Source organism: Triplophysa dalaica, chromosome 7 (genome assembly GCF_015846415.1).
Source record: "Triplophysa dalaica isolate WHDGS20190420 chromosome 7, ASM1584641v1, whole genome shotgun sequence".
Classification (NCBI taxonomy): Eukaryota; Metazoa; Chordata; class Actinopteri; order Cypriniformes; family Nemacheilidae; genus Triplophysa; species Triplophysa dalaica.
The window spans coordinates 20,452,755-20,474,386 of NC_079548.1; the positions used below are offsets into that span (position 1 = coordinate 20,452,755).

Consider the following 21,632-nt stretch of genomic DNA (forward strand, 5'->3'; position numbering starts at 1 on the left):
CTGCTACAGCATTACAAAGATGCGTCATGTGACTTACGCTTTCAAACGTGCTGTGATCCCATGAGAACGCTCTGACGTCTGCCACACGCACACATAGCGATCCTGACTTAAAGATGCCCCCAAAAAATGAGCCAAATGCCAAACAACATTTCTGCATTAATATGATGTGTCTGTGCATTAATATTCATAATCCAGCCAAGGAGGAAGCAGCCGTTCACAGATGTGTGATCCTCGTAATCTGATTGAACAGTTAGATTTGGAGTTTTCAGATCAACCGGAGACTATAGCGAGCGGGTCACGTTACAACAGGAGCGGTAAGGATTGAAGACGGAGAAGTCAAGCTCAAGTCAATGTTTGAGGACGAGATATGGAAGCGGGAGGGAAGTAAATAGACTTTGTCGGTCTGCAACATCCAGCGGATGCACAGCTGTTGCAAATCAATAACCTGCCGCCCAGGATACCGGTGTCCTTAACAGGCTTAAAAGAAACAGAATGGGGAAAGACTAATAATAAAAAATCTGTTGCTGATGCAATGCCCTGTCAAGACCTACGATTCCTGAGGGGGGATGTAAAAACACACTATCATGAGAATGTCACGGGAATCTCTAAACTAGTGTATCCAGTGTTTTTTCTTCTGTACCACCTCATCGATAAGACTTCAGCAACACTAAACTTAAAATGTGTTCTTCATAGTGCATGATGTGTATTATTCAGCTTTGTCCTTAATATTATTCATATTTTTTTTTTTTTTTGGTGATTTGATTTTAAAGCTGCAATTCATAACTTTTACCACTCTATCGCCATCTCTGTTTGAAACATTGAATTTACTTGCAGAGATATGTGCTGCGTCCGAAATCACATACTATGGCAGTACATTTTAGGACTTCCGGTTCCATCACCCCAAAGTCTATGGGTTTTGGGTAAATCGCTTTAAATAAGTTATGTGGCTAACTAAACCCCTAAATATGTTCAAGTTTTTTTCTATGATATAAAACACACCAAATATAACCTGCTTGTGATTTTTTTAAAGCCTTATTGTGTCTTAAAAACAGGGGTTGCTAACAAGTTGCTAAAAGCGACTAGCTACTTCCTTTGGCGGGGACGTTAAACGTCATCGCACATATAAAGCCCGCAAATAATGCTTGTCGGAGGCTTGGTGGGGGTGACGTTGATATTGAGCGACCTTAAGTGTAATCTTTTTATAGCATCGTGTGAGCTTTTTACTTCTTTCGATTGTGTTTAAGCTACAAAAGTAACAAATGTTGTATTCATTTTGTAAAGATTACCTTGATAGACAAAACGTGTAAACATTTGTTCCTTACAGAGGGTATTTTTTGCGATCTTCAAAAAGTCTTTGGGTAAAATGCATTGGCTTTCGGTCGAGGGAACCACTGCAGTGCTAACTTCCGGGTTGGTCTACAAAAACACATCATCTCTTCAGCTCCCTGCCATGTTTTAGTGTCATGTGACCCGTATGCTTTTTGACCTATGATATATTAACATACACCTGTACCTAGGCATCTGTTCAAACATACGTTTTCACAAGAAATTCATTAATCTGTACTTACATTTAAAATCAGACACCCATTTGAAGTTTTCTGCCTTATATTTGATTAACTTTTGAAATTTGACCGCTGCTCTGCTCCCGTGGCATCATGGGATGGATAAATGTCTATCAGATCCACAGTCACAAATCTCGGCGGAAACCATAGACCATCCGGATATTTCTCGCTTACTGTTTTTTTGCATACTGAGGTTTCGGACATACTATTAATGACTCATATTTATTTTTGCCTACTAAATAGTATGGAAGTAAGCATTTCTGACACAGGGATTGTGTGTACACAAGAAAAGTGAAGCGAATATTCGAATCATGTTCCTCGCTCTAGATTACTAGTGGAATTACTTTGTTTGACTACACGCAATGTGAATAGAAGCGCTGCGCAACGAGGAGTGTTTTCGCATATTTCGATGTCAAGTTGGACGTATCAAGTGGCTTGCGTGAAAACGCACCATGCAAATTTCCTGCTCATTTGAAATTTATACAGTGACCGAGGCGAATATTGCACATTTGCGGCAATCGCATTGCACAATTTGCATCATTCTCATCGCCCAGCACGAATTCACTACTGATTTATTTACGCAAATAATGAAATTCGCTCCTGGATAAAAATGTATTCGCTCCTTAATTTTAACCAAAATATTCTATAAATAATCTGAATATGAACTTAAAAATATAATGTAATTATAATAATGTTGTGGATCTTAAAACAATAGATAAGTTGATAAATTCAACAGTTTGATAAATATAGAAATCTGTCGTCACCTACAAAATGATGTTACAAGACATGCAGATACTGTTGTCTTAATAACTGAGTGTATTAAGTTTATAATTACAACAGATTTTTTTACCTCCAAATAAAATCCGAACCTCTCCAAGTAGCTTAGTAACACATTGTCCTCCCTCATTGCAATTTAAAGTCTAGTTTAAGTGAATTCACTTCTCATTGAGCTCATAATTTGACACCCAATTTTGCACATTCATTACCGCATGCGAGAAAGTGCCATCTATTCATTCCCACAGACTCTGAGCTCAAGAAACACTCCATTTATTCTCTCAACTAATCACCCGCGCTGACTTCTGCAACTTCAGTTGGTAAAGATCAAAAGAGATACCCTCCGATTGTCTTCAGACAGGGGAACCCGCAGAGGGCGAGTGACATAACAGCACAAGGAAACGCTGCGGCGCTCAAGGATCTGCGGCGTTTTCTTTGATCCCAAAACGCTGCACTTTATCTCACTCGTGGAACTGCGGCTCTCACATAGGAGATATCAAGATGTCAAATGAAATAGATTTTAAAAGAGTCTTACTGGATTTTTTTACTTTGTGGCATTAGACAATTTTCGCCGTGGCGTCTTTGATCATCTGCACGCTGAGAGCGAGCACGCATCTCGAGCGCCGCCGCTTGTAACGCGGCTAGCGTTCAGATAGCTTACGAGTGAGATGGAGAATCAGGGTTTTAATCGTTACGCACGGCCAACCCGTGCATTGCCAACGACATGTGCGTCCACTCATCCGTGCAGTCGGAACGGACGGAATATTAATCTAACAGTGATTAGGACATTCAATGTGTGCAGCCAATGAGATTCACTCTCTCTCGCTTTCTATTACAGTTTTACTCTTTATTAGATGGTGACACATATAAGGAGGAATGTATTGAATAGAGAAGAACGCTTAGAGGGATAGTTCACCCCAAAATGAAAATTCTGTCATCGTTTACTCATCATCTTTCAAAGCTGTATGATTTTCTTTCTTCTGCAGAACACAAAGGGAGATATTTAAAAAAATGCTGGGAATCAAACTTCACTTCTATTGTATGGACACAAAATGAATGCAGGGTACCGCTTCTGGTTTGGTTACCAACAATCTTCAAAAAATCAGCCTAGACTAGATTGCTGGTCTTGGCTGGTTTCCATTCTATTTTTTGCTGGGTCTTGGGCAGCACCTCACTTAAAATGTTTTCTCAGCATGTCTGTTTCGGTCCGCTGTTAATCTTGTTTTGCTCTTTCCTTGTTTTCTTATTTTAGAGTATCATTACCCGAGGAGCCCCCCAGCGCCCCTCCTCAGACGGTGATAGCCAGTGGCCGAACCAACCAGTCTATTATGATCCAATGGCAGCCGCCCCCTGAGAGCCATCAAAACGGGCCCCTACAAGGCTACATAATCAGGTGAGAGGACTCCACACAATCGAGTTCAACTCAAATAATCTTGTTGACTTTACCCTGAGTCCACTCAGCAGGAATGCCGGCCTCTTGAAAGTCATGATGCAGTTACAACTATGTTTCTCAGGTACTGTTTGTCTGGATTGCCAGTGGACTGTCAGATGAAGAATATCACCAACCCGGACCAAACCAATCTACTACTGGAGGACCTCATCATTTGGACCAACTATGAGATTGAGGTGGCGGCGTACAATGGGGCAGGCCAGGGGGTCTACAGCCCTAAAGTCACAGAATGGACCCTGCAGGGTGGTATGAATATTCCTACATTCCTACGTTCACAGATTTAAACGGATAGTTAATCCAGGAATCATCCTCTTGTCATTCCAAACCTGTATGACTTACTTCTGCAGAAGATATTTTGAAGAACGTTTGAACCCCATTGATTTTCATTGTACGGACATAAAACCACTGAGACATTTCTCAAAATATCTTCATGCTGGTTTGGTAACATTTTAGTCCTTATCATGAGATGCTGGTCTCCACCTGGTTGTTTTACCAGCAAGAAGTCCTTAAACTAGAACGCCATTAACCAGCCTAACTAGCGCCAAACCCATGCTGGTCTGAGCTGGTCTTTTCAGCAGGGGTCCAGAGTGTTTTCTTTTCAATCTCTTCGCCCCCTCTTTGATTTCCCTCAGCATCTCTCTCTCTGATCAAATTTCTTTTCAAGTGCCCACGGTCCCACCAGGGAATGTTCAGGCAGAGGCTGTCAACTCCACAACAGTCCGTTTCACATGGAGCGCCCCAAGTCCACAGTTCATTAACGGCATCAACCAGGGATACAAGGTGAATGCCCGTCTACTGCCCTCTAGTGGTCAAGCACAGGACTGCGGCACTACTTTAAAAAAAATGGTTTCATTACTTCCAATATATGTCACGCTGAGACAGCAGCAGGATTCACATTGGCTTGGGCTAAGCGATAGTGGTCACATCTTTCTGTTTTTCCCCTTTAGCTGTTGGCATGGGAACCAGGCCACGAGGAAGATGTTACCTTGGTTACGGTGAGACCCAATTTTCAAGACAGCGTTCATGTGGGTTACATTACCGGGCTGAAAAAGTTCACAGAGTACTTCACCTGTGTGCTGTGCTTCACCACGCCGGGGGACGGACCTCGCAGTACCCCACTGCGCATACGCACTCATGAAGACAGTGAGTGTTCTTTTAATGTGTAATGTGCATCAGGCCATCAATGAAATGATACGTTAATGTGTCAGTGACATTCTCAGAGCAACATTTGATTTCTTATATAATAGTTACTACCATACCGTGACGGAAAATAGGTCCTGTTAGTAGCTGCTAGCCATCAACACCAGATATAAACAAAGTGGCGTCTTCATTTAATAAGTCTGTGATATGCAGAATATGGTAATTCTTTCAAACACTGTGAGCTGTCAACACAGTAACATTCTCTGCTTGACTGTTGTGACAGATCAGTAGCTACTGCTTATTATCAGGTTGAAATGCTATCTTTTTAATTCAGTAATTAATTCAAGTAAATGCTAGATTAGTTAATATTTATTATAAATTTCACATTATTTGTGTGACAGTGAAAATCAGATCAGATTGAGATCACATTAATACAGTATCATTCATGACTGGGTGACTTGTTTGCTGCCTTAAATTTTAAGTTGTACTTAAAGGGACAGTTCACCCAAAGAATTAAATTCTTTCAACATTTCTCAACCCCAGATTGTTACAAAGATTGTACTTTATTCTGCTAAACACAAAGTAAGATATTTGGAAGAATGTCAGTAACTGAGCAACCGTTTCATCGGATACGAGCACATGTACTGCCATTAACTTCTGGTCTGTCTAATGTGTCTGATAATATAACTATTGATATTTTACTGAATTATGTTATTATCAATTTATAATATTATTTAATGGTAATATAATTTTATTAAATAAATTATTTGTTGAATTTGTATGTATGTTCATTTGATTAAATAAACTATTTGTTCAATGAGTCATGTAGTTTTGACGCATTTAAAGAAACCGTATGGGACATTGACATTTAGCGGTTGAGCCTGGTATCGCAGTCTAAATTGAAAATTTCGGAGAGGCAAGTTTTGCCAAGTGAGGCCGTTTTCACACTTGACTTCTTAAAAAAAAACACCCTACGTCAAGCACCTTTTTTCACAGCTAACCAATGACAGAGACCTGTTGTTTCTATAGCAACATGCGAGGAAGGTGATTGGTCGAGAAAGTCTGAGCTCGAAAAAATTAAATGGCAGCCGAAATGCCCGTTGGAGAATAGATTTGTATAAATGTAAGTTTAATTTTGTGTAACTTTTGATGGCATTTCTAGTGTGAAATGAGTAATGTAGTTTTTATGTTATTTTTTATAGTAAAGACGCTCTCTGTTTATAATTCAAATAGAATTCTGTTACGCTGCCTAAAGACTGTCTCTCTGAGCTGCCTTCGTGCACAAATGCTGCGTCTGCTGTTTGTAGTAACCACATTTTTTATAAAAAAAAGCGCCTTGTCAACTTTGAAGTGAAGTGTGAACACGGCCTAACGGTTCTTATATTTTTATTTTTAGTTAAGGGCAGTCCATGAACGCGAGCACGTGCAGTAACATTTGTTTATGTTGTTGCTTTGAAACCATCTATATTTAGCACAATTATCTCAAATTCAGTAAATCAGTAAGTCATTTCTCTTACTTTTACTTTTGACCTCTTAAACTCTGCTACCCCTGCGCAACATTGCATCATCATGTTGAGAACAAAGCTATATATAGTACTTGACAGCTTAGAACCTCAGCTTTCTTACCAGTCCCATCAATCTTGCTTTTTTCGTTACATAAAAGAACATAATTTTGTCTGAATTCATCTTCCTCAAACCCACCACTCCCCCTACAAAACCATATGAATAATATTCAGCTTCATATGAATATGACACAATCTCACAAAACATAGATTTGTCTTATATCAAATGAAATCTCTCACTCTCAAGAATATCACTGGAACTAACACGTTTAGTGTACGCAAGTAACGCAACACAGAATTATTGTCAAACATTTTGAATGTAGAGGGTTTTCTCGAAAATGGGAACATTATTATCAATTCACTCCAATGTATGTTGGTAGGGCGCTAATTCAATTTCGTTAGTCAGTTTTTTCTTTCATTCTCAAGACTCTTGTGTTTTATATCAATGCTGTCCACTGTTGTCCATGTCCTCAGCTCCAGGACCTGTAGGTCACCTGAGCTTCACAGAAATCCTGGACACATCTCTGAAAGTGAGCTGGAAAGACCCGCCTGAAAAGAACGGGATTCTCACAGGTACCTTCACATCCGCCAGCGTCATCCGACCTTGAAATTTGACTGTGTGCTCATGGCTGACTTGTGCCCGCAGGATATCGCATTTCCTGGGAGGAATTCAACAGGACAAACACACGGGTCACGCACTACTTACCAAACTTGACGCAGGAGTACCGGGTCACAGGCCTTACCGCCCTTACAACCTACACCATTCAGGTGGCCGGCATGACCTCTAAAGGTCAAGGTCAGCTGTCGTCATCTACCATATCATCCGGTGTGCCACCAGGTCAGTTTATACTGTATTGTGATTGTGTAGTACTGGGTAAGAATCTCAGCGAAGACATAAATGGATCAAATTTACTCTTCGAGTCCATTAAATCAAGAACAGCCAAATGGCTGAATGTGACTGTAAGAGGACCTTAAGACACAACAGGGTCGGACGCAGCGCAGGATGTTAACGTTTTACAGCGTGGCCTTATTAACCTAACACTTGATATGGCAGCTAATGAAGGCACGCTGAATATGATGTGTTTGCGCATTAATATTCATCATCTTCAGCCATCCCTCAGACGCAAGCTGAGACTGAACACTCTGGAAAGACACTTTGAAGTTGTCCTCTGGAGGTGCTAGATGGATCGCACTGTTTTTAAATCAAACCTATCTTGTCTCACTTTTTGTTCCCCGTGATGTTAATTTGCAAGCTTCTGCTTCTGCATGCAAAAATTAACTGATGGCAGACAGAAATGTGTCTCATGCAAATAAGGACGACGTGTGCTTGTCTTTGATTCCGAATGCGTTTTTTCAGCGAAAAAGAAAAACAAGATCTTCGAGAGATGGAGGGAATGCGAAGCTCTTTTTTATATCCCGCAGTACGATGTGGCTTACCGCATATACGACAGGAAACACATTTGCAGTTTGCGAGTTAATGTGAATAGTAGCGTTCCAAAGCCTTTCATTTTTCCTGCTGTGTTGTTTCTACTTTTCACTCCGTCACTTCTACTCGTTCCTGTAGAGATGCCCGGACCTCCTACCAACATCGCCATTTCCAACATCAGCCCACGCTCTGTTACCCTGCAGTTCAAACCGGGCTACGACGGCAAAACATCCATCTCACGCTGGCTGGTAGAGGCTCAGGTACTTCAGAAATGGGATGCGTCGAGTGTTTCCTTCAAAGCATCACATTCTCTGTCGGTTTTCATCAGCCACAGTTGATGTTTCTACTCTCTCGGCTCTTCTAGGTCGGTGTTATTGGAGAAAATGAGGAGTGGGTTACGGTCCATCAGTTGGCCAATGAGCCTGATGCACGATCACTTGAAGTTCAGGGACTGAACCCCTACACCTATTACAGGTCCACCCACTGTGACATGATGGGATATGATCATAAAGAGTCTCTGTAGGCTGTGTGTCATGATGTACCGTTTGATTTTAGGTTCCGAATGAGGCAGGTCAATATTGTAGGTACCAGTCCACCGAGCCAGCCATCCAGAAAGATCCAGACCCTTCAGGCGCCTCCCGATATCGCCCCGGCAAACATCACTCTCCGTACGGCCAGTGAGACCAGCGTGTGGCTCAGATGGGTGGTATGTATACGTAATGAACGGTCCCCGGTTTTTGCCAAGCGGTTGATAAACCTCAGGACAACATCATGTTGACCCTGGGACAACATTTAAATCAACCAACAATCAGATTTCTGAAATAAGTTTACAGTTTATTTTTAGTTTAAACTTCCAACCAGGATTAGAAGCTTCTAGACCAGTGTTTCTCAACCAATGTGAGACCAGTGTGGCCCGCGAGATCCCTTTTCCTGCCGAGTTTAGCCCCAATACCTGAATAAGCTAATCAGCGTCTTTAGGAACAGATGTGTTCAACTCAATGCGGCCCCTCGCAAATCCATCAGCGTATACGATTTAAGTATCCGATAGAGATTCAAGTGAAGATTGCATGGTGTGCATTTGAATCTCTCTTGCGGTACTTTAATGCTGAGGACATCAACCATTTGCCAAAATCAGGTTGAGCGTAATGAACATTTAAGGAATGCACTTAAGAGTAAATACATGTTTGCATGCTAACTGTGGTCTGTTGAATTGGATATTAAAGGTATAGTTCACATAAAAATAAAACAATCCTTCATTTGTTCTTTACCTGTATGATGTATTTCTTCTGTGAAGAAGATATTCTGAGAAATGTCTCCGTGGTTTTGTGTCCATACAGAGGGACAACCTTCCGATCTCTCTCGTGAAGCTAGCTAGCTATTAAATTTTACCCTTTCATGACAACTTTGAGGAGGGTACATTTTTTTATAACTCATCCGTTTAACTTATATTAAGCCTTAAAATTCTACAAATTAGGTGCGTGGCCACTAGAGTGACAAGTGGTTTCAGCAAACCAGACGCCTCAGCTCTAATCACATTCTTTTTTGCCCATTTTCGATATCCGGGAGTGACGTGCGATGACACAATTAAAATATGGAGACGAGCCTCGGCCTATTTTAGGCTTAATTTTTACTCTTCAGAAAACTACGGTAGACGTCACAGACACTACATCCATATTTTACAGAGTCTATGATCCATTTACATTTAAATTTACCATTAGGCATTTGGCAGACGCTTTTATCCAAAGCGACTTACATTGCTTTATCCTATACATTTTACATAGGTATTTGCAATCCCCTGGGATCGAACCCACAACCTTGCGTTGTTAACGCAATGCTCTTTCCTTTGAGCTACAAACAATGGAAGTCAGTGGAGTTCAGTGGTGTTCGGTTACCAGCGTTCTTCAAAATATTTTCTTTGGTGTTCTGCAGAAGAAAGAGAATCACACGAGGGTGAGTAAATCTAACGGAAGTGTGTTTATGTCCTAGCCTTTGCCCGAGTGGGAATACAATGGCAATCCAGAGCTGGTTGGATACAGGGTTCAGTATTCTCGACTGGGATCAAAGAGTGGCGTCCTGTCCCACATCATTCCTGACAGGCTGGAGCGAGAGTTTACCATCGAGGATCTGGAGGAGTGGACGGAGTACGGGGTCAAAGTACAGGCGTTCAACGGCATTGGTTCGGGACCCTGGAGTCAACCAGTTCATGGCAGAACCAGAGAGTCCGGTGAGAAATGTGTTGAACTTTCTGAATTTCCTCTTCCTAGCAAAGACCTTGCTCTCAAAATGCTTTCACAACAATCTTTGAATTAGTTATGATGGCTGCCCGGAGGAATTGACTTGAAATGTTGTTATTTTAGAGGCTCATGAGACTTCGGAGAGTTTGCTGTTGTATGTTTCATTTCAAATATGAACTTTTATCTCCTAAAATCCTCGAGAGAAATATAAATAGACACAAATGGGAAAATTGTTTGCGTACAGTGAAAATACAGATCTGTAAAACTGGTGTGAAGAGCACCGCTCAGATAATGTGGAGAGAAAAGAAATTGATTGAAAATGTTAGTTTAGATTGAAATCTCTGACTAATCATAACAGACTTTGGGAGACGTCTCAGCCTTTCGGAGACACGTGTGACATAAGTTCTATTAGAAAAGCGGGAGATTGAAGCAAAAGTTTGCTGTTCATCTTAATGCAGTGTAAGAGAAACATTTTAGATTTCTCTTTCCTATGAGCGAAGCATACTTTGTTTAAAAAAGTTCTTCAGTTCACTTAAGGATCCAAGAAATGTTGTTTTTATACATCAAACTATCTGTCATAAACTTGTTCACAAGCTGACAGCACAGTCAAAAACACATTTTTACGATTATGGTGAGAGTCTAAACCAGACTTCATTGGCATGTGTTGTATTTTTAAACACTTTAGGTGTAAAACAGCAGATACTATATTACTTTCAAAACTTTAAAATCTCTTTCTTGATAATATTGCGTGGTTTTCCCTTTTTTAGTCCCATCCAGTGGCCCTGCGAATGTTTCTGCCTTTGCCACCACGTCCAGCAGCATCCTGGTGCGATGGGGTGATGTTCAGGAGACAGACCGCAATGGACTTATTCTGGGCTATAAGGTACATAGTTATCCTTTCATTCAACTCCGCTTGAGTTGGTACAGTAGTAAAGACACGCATGTATCCTTTAGGTGGTCTACAAGGAAAAGGATGCAGACGCTGCTCTGCGGTTCTGGACGGTGGAGGGAAATGCCACTTACAGCGTTCAACTCACTGGTTTGGGAAAGTACGTCCTCTATGAGATCCAAGTTCTGGCCTTCACCCGCATAGGAGACGGCATGCCGAGTGCTCCGCCCATCTTTGAGCGAACGCTTGATGACGGTGAGAGTTTTAAACAGCTGAAAACAGCAACCATAAGGTGTTGTTTTTAAGGTGTTATCTATGTCAGACATTTGGGGTTTATTCAAACAGTACCTGGACCTCCAGTTGGGATCCTTTTCCCTGAAGTGAGGACGTCTTCTGTGAGGCTGATCTGGCAGCCCCCTGCCCAGCCCAATGGCATCATCCTCGGTATATTTGCAAACCTTTACTTGATTTTCTATATGTGAAAGCAAAAGTAGCTGGCGCAATGCTAGAGTGGTTGCCAGGGTGTTGCTATGCTGCTGTTCTGAATTGTGAATTTCGATGATGAAGTTTTATAAAAAATACGCCTCTACGGCTGGATTGCACTACACCTTATTTATCAGATTTTTGCCTTAGTTTACAGCTCGGATAAGTCAACAAGTGTTGAAAAAATCTCAGCCAGTCTGCAGATTTTGGCTAGTCGGCATTGACAGATTTGACAGAAAACAGAGAAGTAAATGATGAGCACAGGCTCCGGTTCTTTCGCTTCAAACAGCAAAAACATACTTAGAAACATATTATTCGCGATTTTGGAATACACATTGCATCTACCCACCCGATACCACATTTAAACATGCATTAAGGAGGACACGTCTCTATTGATGCAAGAACCACAGGGAAAGTTGTACAAACATTTATTTGTGTTGCCAGATCTTGCAAGAAGACAAAACAAAGAACAAGCCCAAAATAAACCGAAATAAATCCAAATGCTGTATGTTGTAAAAGACCAAAATGTCACAACCCTTCACTTAAACATCTTAATAACTTTTTCGCTATTTCTACTTTGCCCAAATAAGCCATATAATACATGAAACATGGCAACACTGTAAAAGAGCACATCTGACAAAACACAACTTAAAATTGCAGAACATAAAGATTACCGAACGTTGCACCTCTATGGTGTCAATCATCGAAGTTTTAGAATCGAGTCGTGATCCGTACGCATCAGACTATAATTTAGGATTTTAGGCATTGACTCCTGTATTTAAATACTGTTGTGTATGAAAAAAACTGTTTTTTTTAACCATTTTCAGAGTCTGCAAGAGCATGATGCCTATTTTCAAATGGGTTTAGATGATGAAAGTTGTGTAGTGCACTCCAGGCATAAGCAAAAAGGAAAATAGGAAATAACATGTCTCTCTTCAGTAATCGGAATGATTTGAAGTATCATTTTTGTCTAGTACAAACAGTTCACCAAAGTTTAAAAAACCTCCACATATGAGCAACAGCAAAAACATTATCAAGAGCAATGATCCCATTTTCCACCGACTGATGCTTATGTTTCTCTGTGCATCCAGCGTATCAGATTGCTTACAGGAAAAACTCCTCTAGCATTACCTCCGCCACCGTCGATGTGCTCAACCCCAGCGCGCGACAGTACACAGCCACCGGACTGAAACAAGAGAGTGTTTATGTGTTTCGACTCACGGCCCAGACTCGAAAAGGCTGGGGGGAGGCGGCCGAGGCTCTGGTGGTCACTACAGAGAAGAGAGGTATGACGTCTGCGCAGTTAATTCGGTTACTGTTGTTTATTCCATACGTTTGATTAACGCTGCTCATTTGATCTCTTCTCAGCTCGCCCACAGCCGACGAGTCGTCCAGTTGTACCTCAGGAAGAAGTTCAGGCTCGCAGTGTGCTGTTGTCATGGGAACCGGGTAGCGATGGTCTGTCGCCCATCAGATATTACACTATCCAGTACAGAGAGCTGCCGCAAAGCAACTGGACCGTTCATTCAGCGTCAGTCAGCCATGAGGTCACCTCCTATGCCGTCGACAAGTAAGTGCAAATTGGACCGGTGTGAAATTCCTCAGCTTTTAGAAGGTCACATTGACTACGTTTACAAGCACCCTCATGATGTGATTATAATAGGTTTGGCAATACTGCTACAATTAGACTTTACCGCATGTTAACGCAATCGTTGCATTTAAATAATGTGATTATGCTCATAATCGCAGTAAAAATAATCGAAGTAAGATACAGAATGTGGCGTACGCCAGTTTTAATTGAAAAATGAAGGCATGTAAATACCTTAATAGGCTCTTTTCACATGACGTCATGCATCTTCTGTTCTGCTGCGAAGCAGTGTAGTATTACTTCTGCTAGTGCCTCAGAATGGACTTTACCAAGTCCCTTTCACAGCTACCATGAATACGGCTAGATGATGTACAACATCTTGAAGGCAAATTTTCGCTTACGACCAGATCAAAGCTTAGATAAAGGAAACAAATTCTTTGTTGAACAGTACCTGTTTGATTATGAAGGTAAGTGTTTTGTTTTCTTTTTGTGTTAGCAAAGGTGCTAGGATAGGTATTTGAATACGTGTTCTGTCAGTTTTTTTTCACTGTTTTTAAATTCATGCCCGACCGCAAAATGGAAGTTCTTCGTCTCCTTGTTTGTCGAAAGACGGATGTTATGATACACTGCTTTGCGAAAAGGCGGAAGTTGAGTTACGTCATTGTGAAAATGGCGTATCGCATTTATGCTGCTCTGATCCAGGTGCGCATGTGCTTTTGTCATGCACCTTATGCGCAAATTGACAGTTTGAAGTTTTACCGTCGGAAAAATCGGACATGGACAAAACTGTACATTTAGGGTCATAATGACACATTTTAAACAAAATGAAGAATATTTTGCTCATATTGTCTGTGTGCTGTTATTTCATGAAGCAAGTTTACACATAAAATGTAATTTGTTTGTAAAAATTTATTGTATAAGTATAATTAAGGGGGGCACGGTGGCTTAGTGGTTAGCACGTTCGCCTCACACCTCCAGGGTTGGGGGTTCGATTCCCGCTTCTGACTTGTGTGTGTGGAGTTTGCATGTTCTCCCCGTGCCTCGGGGGTTTCCTCCGGGTACTCCGGTTTCCTCCTCTGGTCCAAAGACATGCATGGTAGGTTGATTGGCATCTCTGGAAAAAAAACTCCGTAGGGTGTGAGTGTGTGAGTGAGTGGGTGAGTGAGTGAATGAGTGAGTGTGTGTGCCCTGCGATGGGTTGGCACTCCATCAAGGTTGTATCCTGCCTTGATGCCCGATGACTCCTGAGATAGGCGCAGGCTCCCCGTGACTCGAGGTAGTTCGGATAAGCGGTAGAAAATGGAATGGAAATGGAATGGAAAGTATAATTAACATCAGTGGACATGCAATGTACCCTAAATTATAGAATCACCCAGTTAAGCGATTCGAGGATAGACATGAAACAGCTCTTTCAATTCATTCCGATAAATCTACGTAAAGAGTTATTTTTAACCAACCAAAGTATTACAAATGTGAGAAGGATACCTTAAGCGTGCATCTTAAAGCTAGACTTTGAACTGTGATATAAATTTCAGTATTTTATATATTATACAGTATTAGGTTAAATTACATCAGAATTAACTATAATTAAATTACAAAAAAAGAGTAATAGATAACTTCATTTTCTAGATAAAAGTAATTATTTACAGAAAGTAATTACTTAGTAACGAGTTACACCCAACACTGAAACTAACTAGCTTAAAATGGGTAATGCTAATTCTAGCACTCACTAAAGTGCTTCTGCTATCATTCTCTAGCATTAAGTCCAGACCGAAAGACTTGCATATATTGAAGTATGTTGTGAAGCATCGCAAAAATGGTGTTGTAGGCCTATACTATAACATGGCAAAAATCCATGATAGCACACATTTACATCTGCAAGATGTTTTTTTGATTGTTTGTTCATCTGCACTACGTCTCTGAGACGTTCCATGTCAGATGTCATATAGATATTTAGAGTATGTCTGTGAAATGAGTTAGAATGTGTGTAAAACTGCATTTAAAAAATAAATATCAGATGTTTTTACACAACAGATGTTAGGTTAAATTGGGGGCCGCTGTTTCCTACCATAATAGGAAGAATTTTTTTTTGAAAGACTGGATTTTGAGGAATTAAGGAAAGCGAACCGTTCTGGGGCACTTTTGACAACCATTCTAATTCTTTCTACTATGGTAGTCAATGAAGTCTCAGTTGCTAACATTCTTCCTTATATTATTCTTTGTGTTCAACACCACAAAGAAATGTATACAGATTTGGACCAACTTTAGCTTGAGTTATTCATGACAGAATTTAAGTTTAATCTTTTTAAGATGTGGTTTTTGCATGTTATACTTAGGTTACGTCTTGTTCGCAGGCTCAACCCTTTCACTTCCTACCAGTTCAGAGTGAAGGCCACTAATGATATTGGGGACAGCGTGTACAGTGTGGAGAGCGAGGCAATAACCACTCTGCAGGACGGTAAGGGCAACTACACGGCACTTTAACGCTGCAGCGGAACATGTTCCTCTCTGAGACCTGAGATGAATCATAATGGGACCAAAATAGGACAGTGTTTTCAAAGGGGAAAATACTGGGGTTGTGCTTGGTAACCGAACACTTGAATTTTGACTTGGAACTAGAACATTGCCAGCAGTTATTCTACTTATAGATGGAAGCTGTACCAATTTGAGATATTATTGAGCACTCTGGGACAAATTTGGGGGTTAAAAGATTACTTTCATTGTGGGGCAAAATGGTTAGTCAGCGGTGGGTTGGTGTGACATGATCGCAAATGTCTGATTAACTGCTTTTGCTGCTAAATGAGTTCTGACCGTGTCAGACATTTTGGGCAACACAAACATCTTATTTTGTGTGCCCTTCACGTTTGAATATACAAATCAAAATGACCTTAAATGAAACTCACTTTCATCCTTTTGCAAGAACAACATTGTGCAACATCGGTGTGACTTGTTTCTGCGCTCTTGTAATTCTTCCCTGTATGCATTAGTCCAAAAAACCAACAATGTGAAGTTACAGTCGGTTTTGTGTGGCTTATTCTTTTTTCCACTCTTATCAGGGTCTTTGCAGCTACGCAATCATAAACTGAACAAACTGTCTGTTTGCGTTCCATTTAGCACCCGACAAAGCTCCCACAATCCTCTCTGTGACGCCGCACACCACCACGTCTGTGCTGGTCCGCTGGAAGGTGAGGGTCCGATTCATCATTCGCTTGGGAGAGGGGACATTTGTGTTTATCTGTTGTCGAGCGCTGTGTTTACAAACTGGAGATAATGACATAATCTGTTCGAACCCATCCAGCCGCCCCCCGAGGAGGAGATCAATGGCATTTTGCTTGGTTTTCGAGTTCGTTACAGAGAACTGCGCTATGACCGCCTACGTAGTTTCAGCGTGCGTACCGTCAACAGCCCATCTGCCAACTGGGCTGAGCTCACAGGTGAGTCTATATTCATTAAAAAGAGTGTCCAAATTTCTACTCCACCATCTTATTCAAATCCAAAATAAAATTGGTATCCGAGGTGTGATGTGTATAGCGATGCTATGTTGCAGGGATGGTATCTCTCTATCTATATGATAATGATATGGTATTTTTATATATACCGTGGTACCCTGTTCGGTTGTGTTAACCATAGGGTCCGCTAAGATTAAAGTTGGGAATCATTGAGAAACAGCTCCATTTTTCAAAAAAATACTTTTTTCAGGACTGCAGAAAGCAGAGACAAATTGTGTTTAGTTCAGTTGTGAGTTTGCAGTCTGAATTAAATGTGATAAGATGAAAGGATAGGATGCCTCAACATAATAAAAAAGAAAACACATATTGCGTTGTCTCCATAGGCAGCACACAGCGACAAACAAGTTGTCTGATTTACAAACCAGTAACTTAAGGTCAAAGGATTTGCTAGAACTAAGGTTTGCAAAAGTTTACAGAAAAACATTTGTTAAGGTTGAAAGTCTATTGACATACTGGTAGCATTAAATATAAAGTGGTTTAAATATAAAAAAATATCTTGTGTTAAAGCAGGGGACCATAAGATATGCATCGGATCATTGCATTCGGACCAAATTCAATGATTGGATGACCAACCTGTTATCGTATGTTTTTTGAATAATTTCACACTGTCTTCATACACAGACATCACACGTTATGTCATGGTTCTGACCCCTTATGGTCATGCCTTTCATAGTCTTGTGGAAGAATCATGACAGACCCAAGTGTTTAAAGTGGAGAGAGATGTTGTAAAAAAAATTGCCTGTTACTGTATAAAGTTGCTTTGTACTAGAATGTTGGTTTAACAGTGAATGACACATGAGGTCATTAATATGAGGAGGCCTGTTATTGGAGAGAGCTCTAAAATAGGGGTTGGATCATTTTCCCTCTAATATGCTTTCAAAGCTAGCTTGCCATTGCAAAGGATAATTGGGATGGATATAATTTGACCTATGACGTACTGCATGAACAACCTGTATGTAGGCTTTGATAAAAGGATAATTTATTCACAAGAAATTCATTTATCGATACTTACATTTGAAAAACGGACATCCCACTTGAAATCTGCGTGAACCGGAAGTTGCGATCAATTTTATTTCCGTATTTTGACGCATTTCTTATAAGACAAATAGTGAGCGTTGATTTCGTCTTTCTCTGCGATTTGATTCGATGCATTTTGAAATGGAACTGGCAGCAGACCGACAGTTGAAGGAGAGGAGTTAACGGATGCTCCGATGTTATTACAGGAAGCGCATTTTTAGATCTTGACTTTTCAAAAGATTATGAGACCACAGAAATTTAAGCAGTAGATCATCCGGGTATTTCTGGCCTACTGTTTTTTGTGACACATACTTAATTTTACCTACTATGTAGTATGGAAGTAGGTGATTTCGGATGCAGGGTATGTGTCTGGAGTAGTCTAGTGTTATCTTATATAAATGGAGAATTGAAAAGAAAAGTGATTTCCATCCTTTGGCTATGCTATGACAACTTTAATGCTTATATTTATATATGACAGATTCAATTCTTTAGAAATGTAATTGATGTTTTTACGACAGCACCGCCAATATAAACTTAACAGATGAACTCAACAACTACTTACATCATGTATATATATATATGTAGATATTAACCTCTGTTACGCATCTTAGCCGAAGTTGTATTTCTGTTGATTCATAGTAGCTTGTCTCATTAACATGGCTGTAATGCAAACTCTACTGTGTATAAAGGCTCAGGCTGTGTTAATTGTTTCCTCGGCAGTTAGTTTTTCTCTTTCAAAGTCTGGAAAGCTGCCAGTCCAGCCTCTCTTTCTTCAAGCATTGAACTAATGAGCTAATCCAGCACTTCTTTCTCTTTGTCTCTCTCTCTCCCTCACATAACCTCTGGTCTTCCTCACTGCTAATCCTCTTCCTCCACCCAAATGTGCTCAGCTCCCTACAGTGTGAGGAACCTGACCGAATCCTCACTTACCCAATACGAGCTGGACAGTAAGTCCTGACATTCACTTTCGCTCTGTCATCAGTGTTTGCCATCGGTTCTGGAAGAGTTGTCTGCTCGTGATTTAATGTGTACACAAATATATGACTTAAGCCGTTCGATTACAACATTATCACATTGAACTATTACTTCAGTTCACATGGCTATAAATCTGCATGTGCAATGAAATTCAACACAAATAGCAGGGATTTTCGTCACTCTCCAATACTTTGTACCCGTAATCTTTTTAACCTTGGCAAATTCAGATCAAGTTTTAGCATAATTCTATGTGTTTTATTTTATTTAATCTAAGATTTATAATTTGATTATCAAAACTTCACATCACATAAAAAAAGAAGACAAATGAACACATAATGGCGTTTATTTTTGAATAATCTGCATTTAGTCAAGTATACAGAGACATTTAGTGCGTTTACATGCGCAGTCTTACGCCGATTATGCTTAATAAACTGATATATGTAAGGTCATGTAAACGCGTAAAACTGTTTTATTTTATCGGGGACAGCTCATAACAGCTTAAGCAAAAACCTATCGTTTAAAATTAAGTGTCAGCATTAGCATATGAGAGAGAGACGGTATTCACGTCATGCCATCACTTACACAAAATACACAAAAATATATAATAAAATTTATCACAACACGCCAAAATTAAACCTAAAACACACCGCAATAATATATATTTTTTTATTATATGTTTCATCAATTTAACAAGGTGAAAGACTGCATAGGCTGCCTTTGACTTGTTTGAGATCCTTCCCTGGAGAGGCTTCCACTTCTAAACACAACAAAGCACAAAACATTGAATACATTGTACGATTTTTTGATACATTTGATTTAAAAAAATGATTGCCAGATACGTCTGGTATAGCTGCCTATGATGCCTCCCGCGAAGTCACTCAGGCCTCATTGAATCAAACAAACGGTTGGTGATCCAGATTCTTCTGCGTAATCATGGAATTTAAAACTAAACATCTATTAAAAAAATGTGTCCGTTCCATTTTTTAGCCACTCTGTATGTTGACTAGAAAATAACTCCTAATTTAATGTATATTTAAAAAAATTTGCAAGCTTAATATAAAACGATGTCTCAATTAAGTCCAACCAAGAATATTCGTTCAACTGAGATACTTTTGCTCTTCCAACGTTTTATTAATTGGCGTTTTTACAGTGTGCCAAACTCAATCTTCAAACTCTGGTAACAACTCTTTCTCACACCTCGTTTGATCGCTCACATGAGAGCCCAGTCTCATTTGTCTCTCCTCTCACGTCTGTCTTCTCTGTCCGCGCTCATTTCTCTCTGCACTGTCATTGACTTTTTTTCTCGCAACATCTCACTTCATTGGAGCCGGATCATTATGTTTTAGCACCACTTTAAGGTTTCATCACGTGATGTTGAATGGCGCTCGTGTGCATTTTGTCTGTTGTACAGATCTGAATAAACACAAGCGTTACGAGATCAGACTGAGCGTGTATAACGCGGTGGGAGAGGGACCCGTCAGCACGCCGCAGGAAGTGTTTGTGGGAGAGGCCGGTAAGGACATGAAAAGTCTACCTTGCTGCTTCAACTCAATATTTTAATTTGGCACCGAATAATGCAACTATTGCAGCAGTGCTGTCAGTCGGTATAAAGTCTATTAAAAGGGTTCAAACTGTATCAGTGTTTTTTCTGGACTTGCTCAAGAATTTGATTAGATCTCTCTGTACTCCCCAGTGCCCACCGCTCCGCCTCAGAATGTGGCTATTCAGTCCTCAACGGCGACCCAGCTTGATGTCACGTGGGACCCTCCACCCGTGGATGCCCAGAATGGAGATATTCAAGGCTATAAGGTAGGACTTAACTTAATAATTTATGACATGTATGACTTTCTTTCTTCTGCAGAACAAAAGATGATATTTTGAAGAACGTTTGTAACCAATCAACATTGGCTTCCATTGACTTACATTGTAGGGACACAACACCACAGAGACATTTCGCAAAATATCTTCTCTTTTGTGTTCCACATAAGAAAGAATCAAGTTTTGACCATCATGAGGGTGAAAAATTGATAATGTCACTTTAAGACTCTAATACCATAGACATACATGGAGTGCTTTGGCACGTTGCTGCGATGTGTCATCTTTGTATGTGCAAGCATGTCTCATAAAGCAATAAGCCCCATGAAGCAGTGGGTTTCTAAAGCAATAAGCCCCAACCCACTTAGCTGTTATAAAATGCACTGTAACCCACTGCTTCGCGGGGCTTATTGCTTTTATGAATGTTATTATGTTATTCCATATGCGTAGCAAGGTTTCATTGAATAAAGTAAATAAAATGATATTTAGGCTATGTAATGCGGTCAGCCGTTATACATCGAGGTATTTTGTAATGGCTTAGAACTTGGCTTTGCCAATCAGAATCAAGGTCCAGAACTGACTGTTTTATAAAACAGGGATATAAACTGCACCAAGTCACCAACATTTTAAAATAAATGACTTTAATAACATAACTAACCTTATAAGTATACCCACATGCACAATTAAAAACAACGTTAAAAGAACTTAATTAAATTAATCAAAGTTTTCCACAAAATTTAATTACATTTCTCTAACATAATCTAATTTGTTGGAAACGATTCTTTATAATCTTGTTTTATGAACTTAATTAACTTGATTAAATTAATTTGTGTCATATACATGCATATTTTACAGAAAACCTATATAAAAAACAATTTTATCGAAAACATTATTTGATGTAAGCCCTCAATAATTATTTTTATATTATATAATTTTAACATTAATCATTTTTTTTAACTTCAATAGTAAGATATTGAGTTAATAGAACTCAACAGAAATGTAAGCAAAGATTTGTAACTGCCACCATCTAACCAAATGCAACGCTTTTCCAAACAATGGTAACCACAAACTAAAAAATATAAAAACCTCTTCAAAACTTTAAAGATAAATAAACTGAAAAAATGCACATAATAACACTTATTTCAGAAAATAACTCTCAAACGCAAAGCATGCTGGGAAATATAAGTCCTCTGCCCAATTGTAGCGGT

The 21,632-nt window shown here is 39.9% G+C and overlaps 1 protein-coding gene across 1 annotated transcript in view; it reads left to right on the forward strand.

Moving 5' to 3' along the window:
- The window catches only part of sdk2a (sidekick cell adhesion molecule 2a), a 124,689-nt gene that overhangs the window by 87,876 nt on the left and 15,181 nt on the right, over positions 1 to 21,632 (forward strand). The window contains exons 16-36 of the mRNA XM_056752717.1: positions 3,589 to 3,729; positions 3,851 to 4,032; positions 4,451 to 4,566; positions 4,734 to 4,929; positions 6,963 to 7,061; positions 7,135 to 7,326; positions 8,053 to 8,174; positions 8,279 to 8,388; positions 8,470 to 8,620; positions 9,901 to 10,138; positions 10,916 to 11,031; positions 11,103 to 11,292; positions 11,383 to 11,481; positions 12,612 to 12,806; positions 12,889 to 13,090; positions 15,463 to 15,566; positions 16,223 to 16,293; positions 16,407 to 16,542; positions 18,525 to 18,581; positions 20,021 to 20,122; positions 20,303 to 20,418. Coding sequence (XP_056608695.1) covers positions 3,589 to 3,729; positions 3,851 to 4,032; positions 4,451 to 4,566; positions 4,734 to 4,929; positions 6,963 to 7,061; positions 7,135 to 7,326; positions 8,053 to 8,174; positions 8,279 to 8,388; positions 8,470 to 8,620; positions 9,901 to 10,138; positions 10,916 to 11,031; positions 11,103 to 11,292; positions 11,383 to 11,481; positions 12,612 to 12,806; positions 12,889 to 13,090; positions 15,463 to 15,566; positions 16,223 to 16,293; positions 16,407 to 16,542; positions 18,525 to 18,581; positions 20,021 to 20,122; positions 20,303 to 20,418 — 2,935 coding nt within the window. The remainder of the gene's footprint in view (positions 1 to 3,588; positions 3,730 to 3,850; positions 4,033 to 4,450; positions 4,567 to 4,733; positions 4,930 to 6,962; positions 7,062 to 7,134; positions 7,327 to 8,052; positions 8,175 to 8,278; positions 8,389 to 8,469; positions 8,621 to 9,900; positions 10,139 to 10,915; positions 11,032 to 11,102; positions 11,293 to 11,382; positions 11,482 to 12,611; positions 12,807 to 12,888; positions 13,091 to 15,462; positions 15,567 to 16,222; positions 16,294 to 16,406; positions 16,543 to 18,524; positions 18,582 to 20,020; positions 20,123 to 20,302; positions 20,419 to 21,632) is intronic.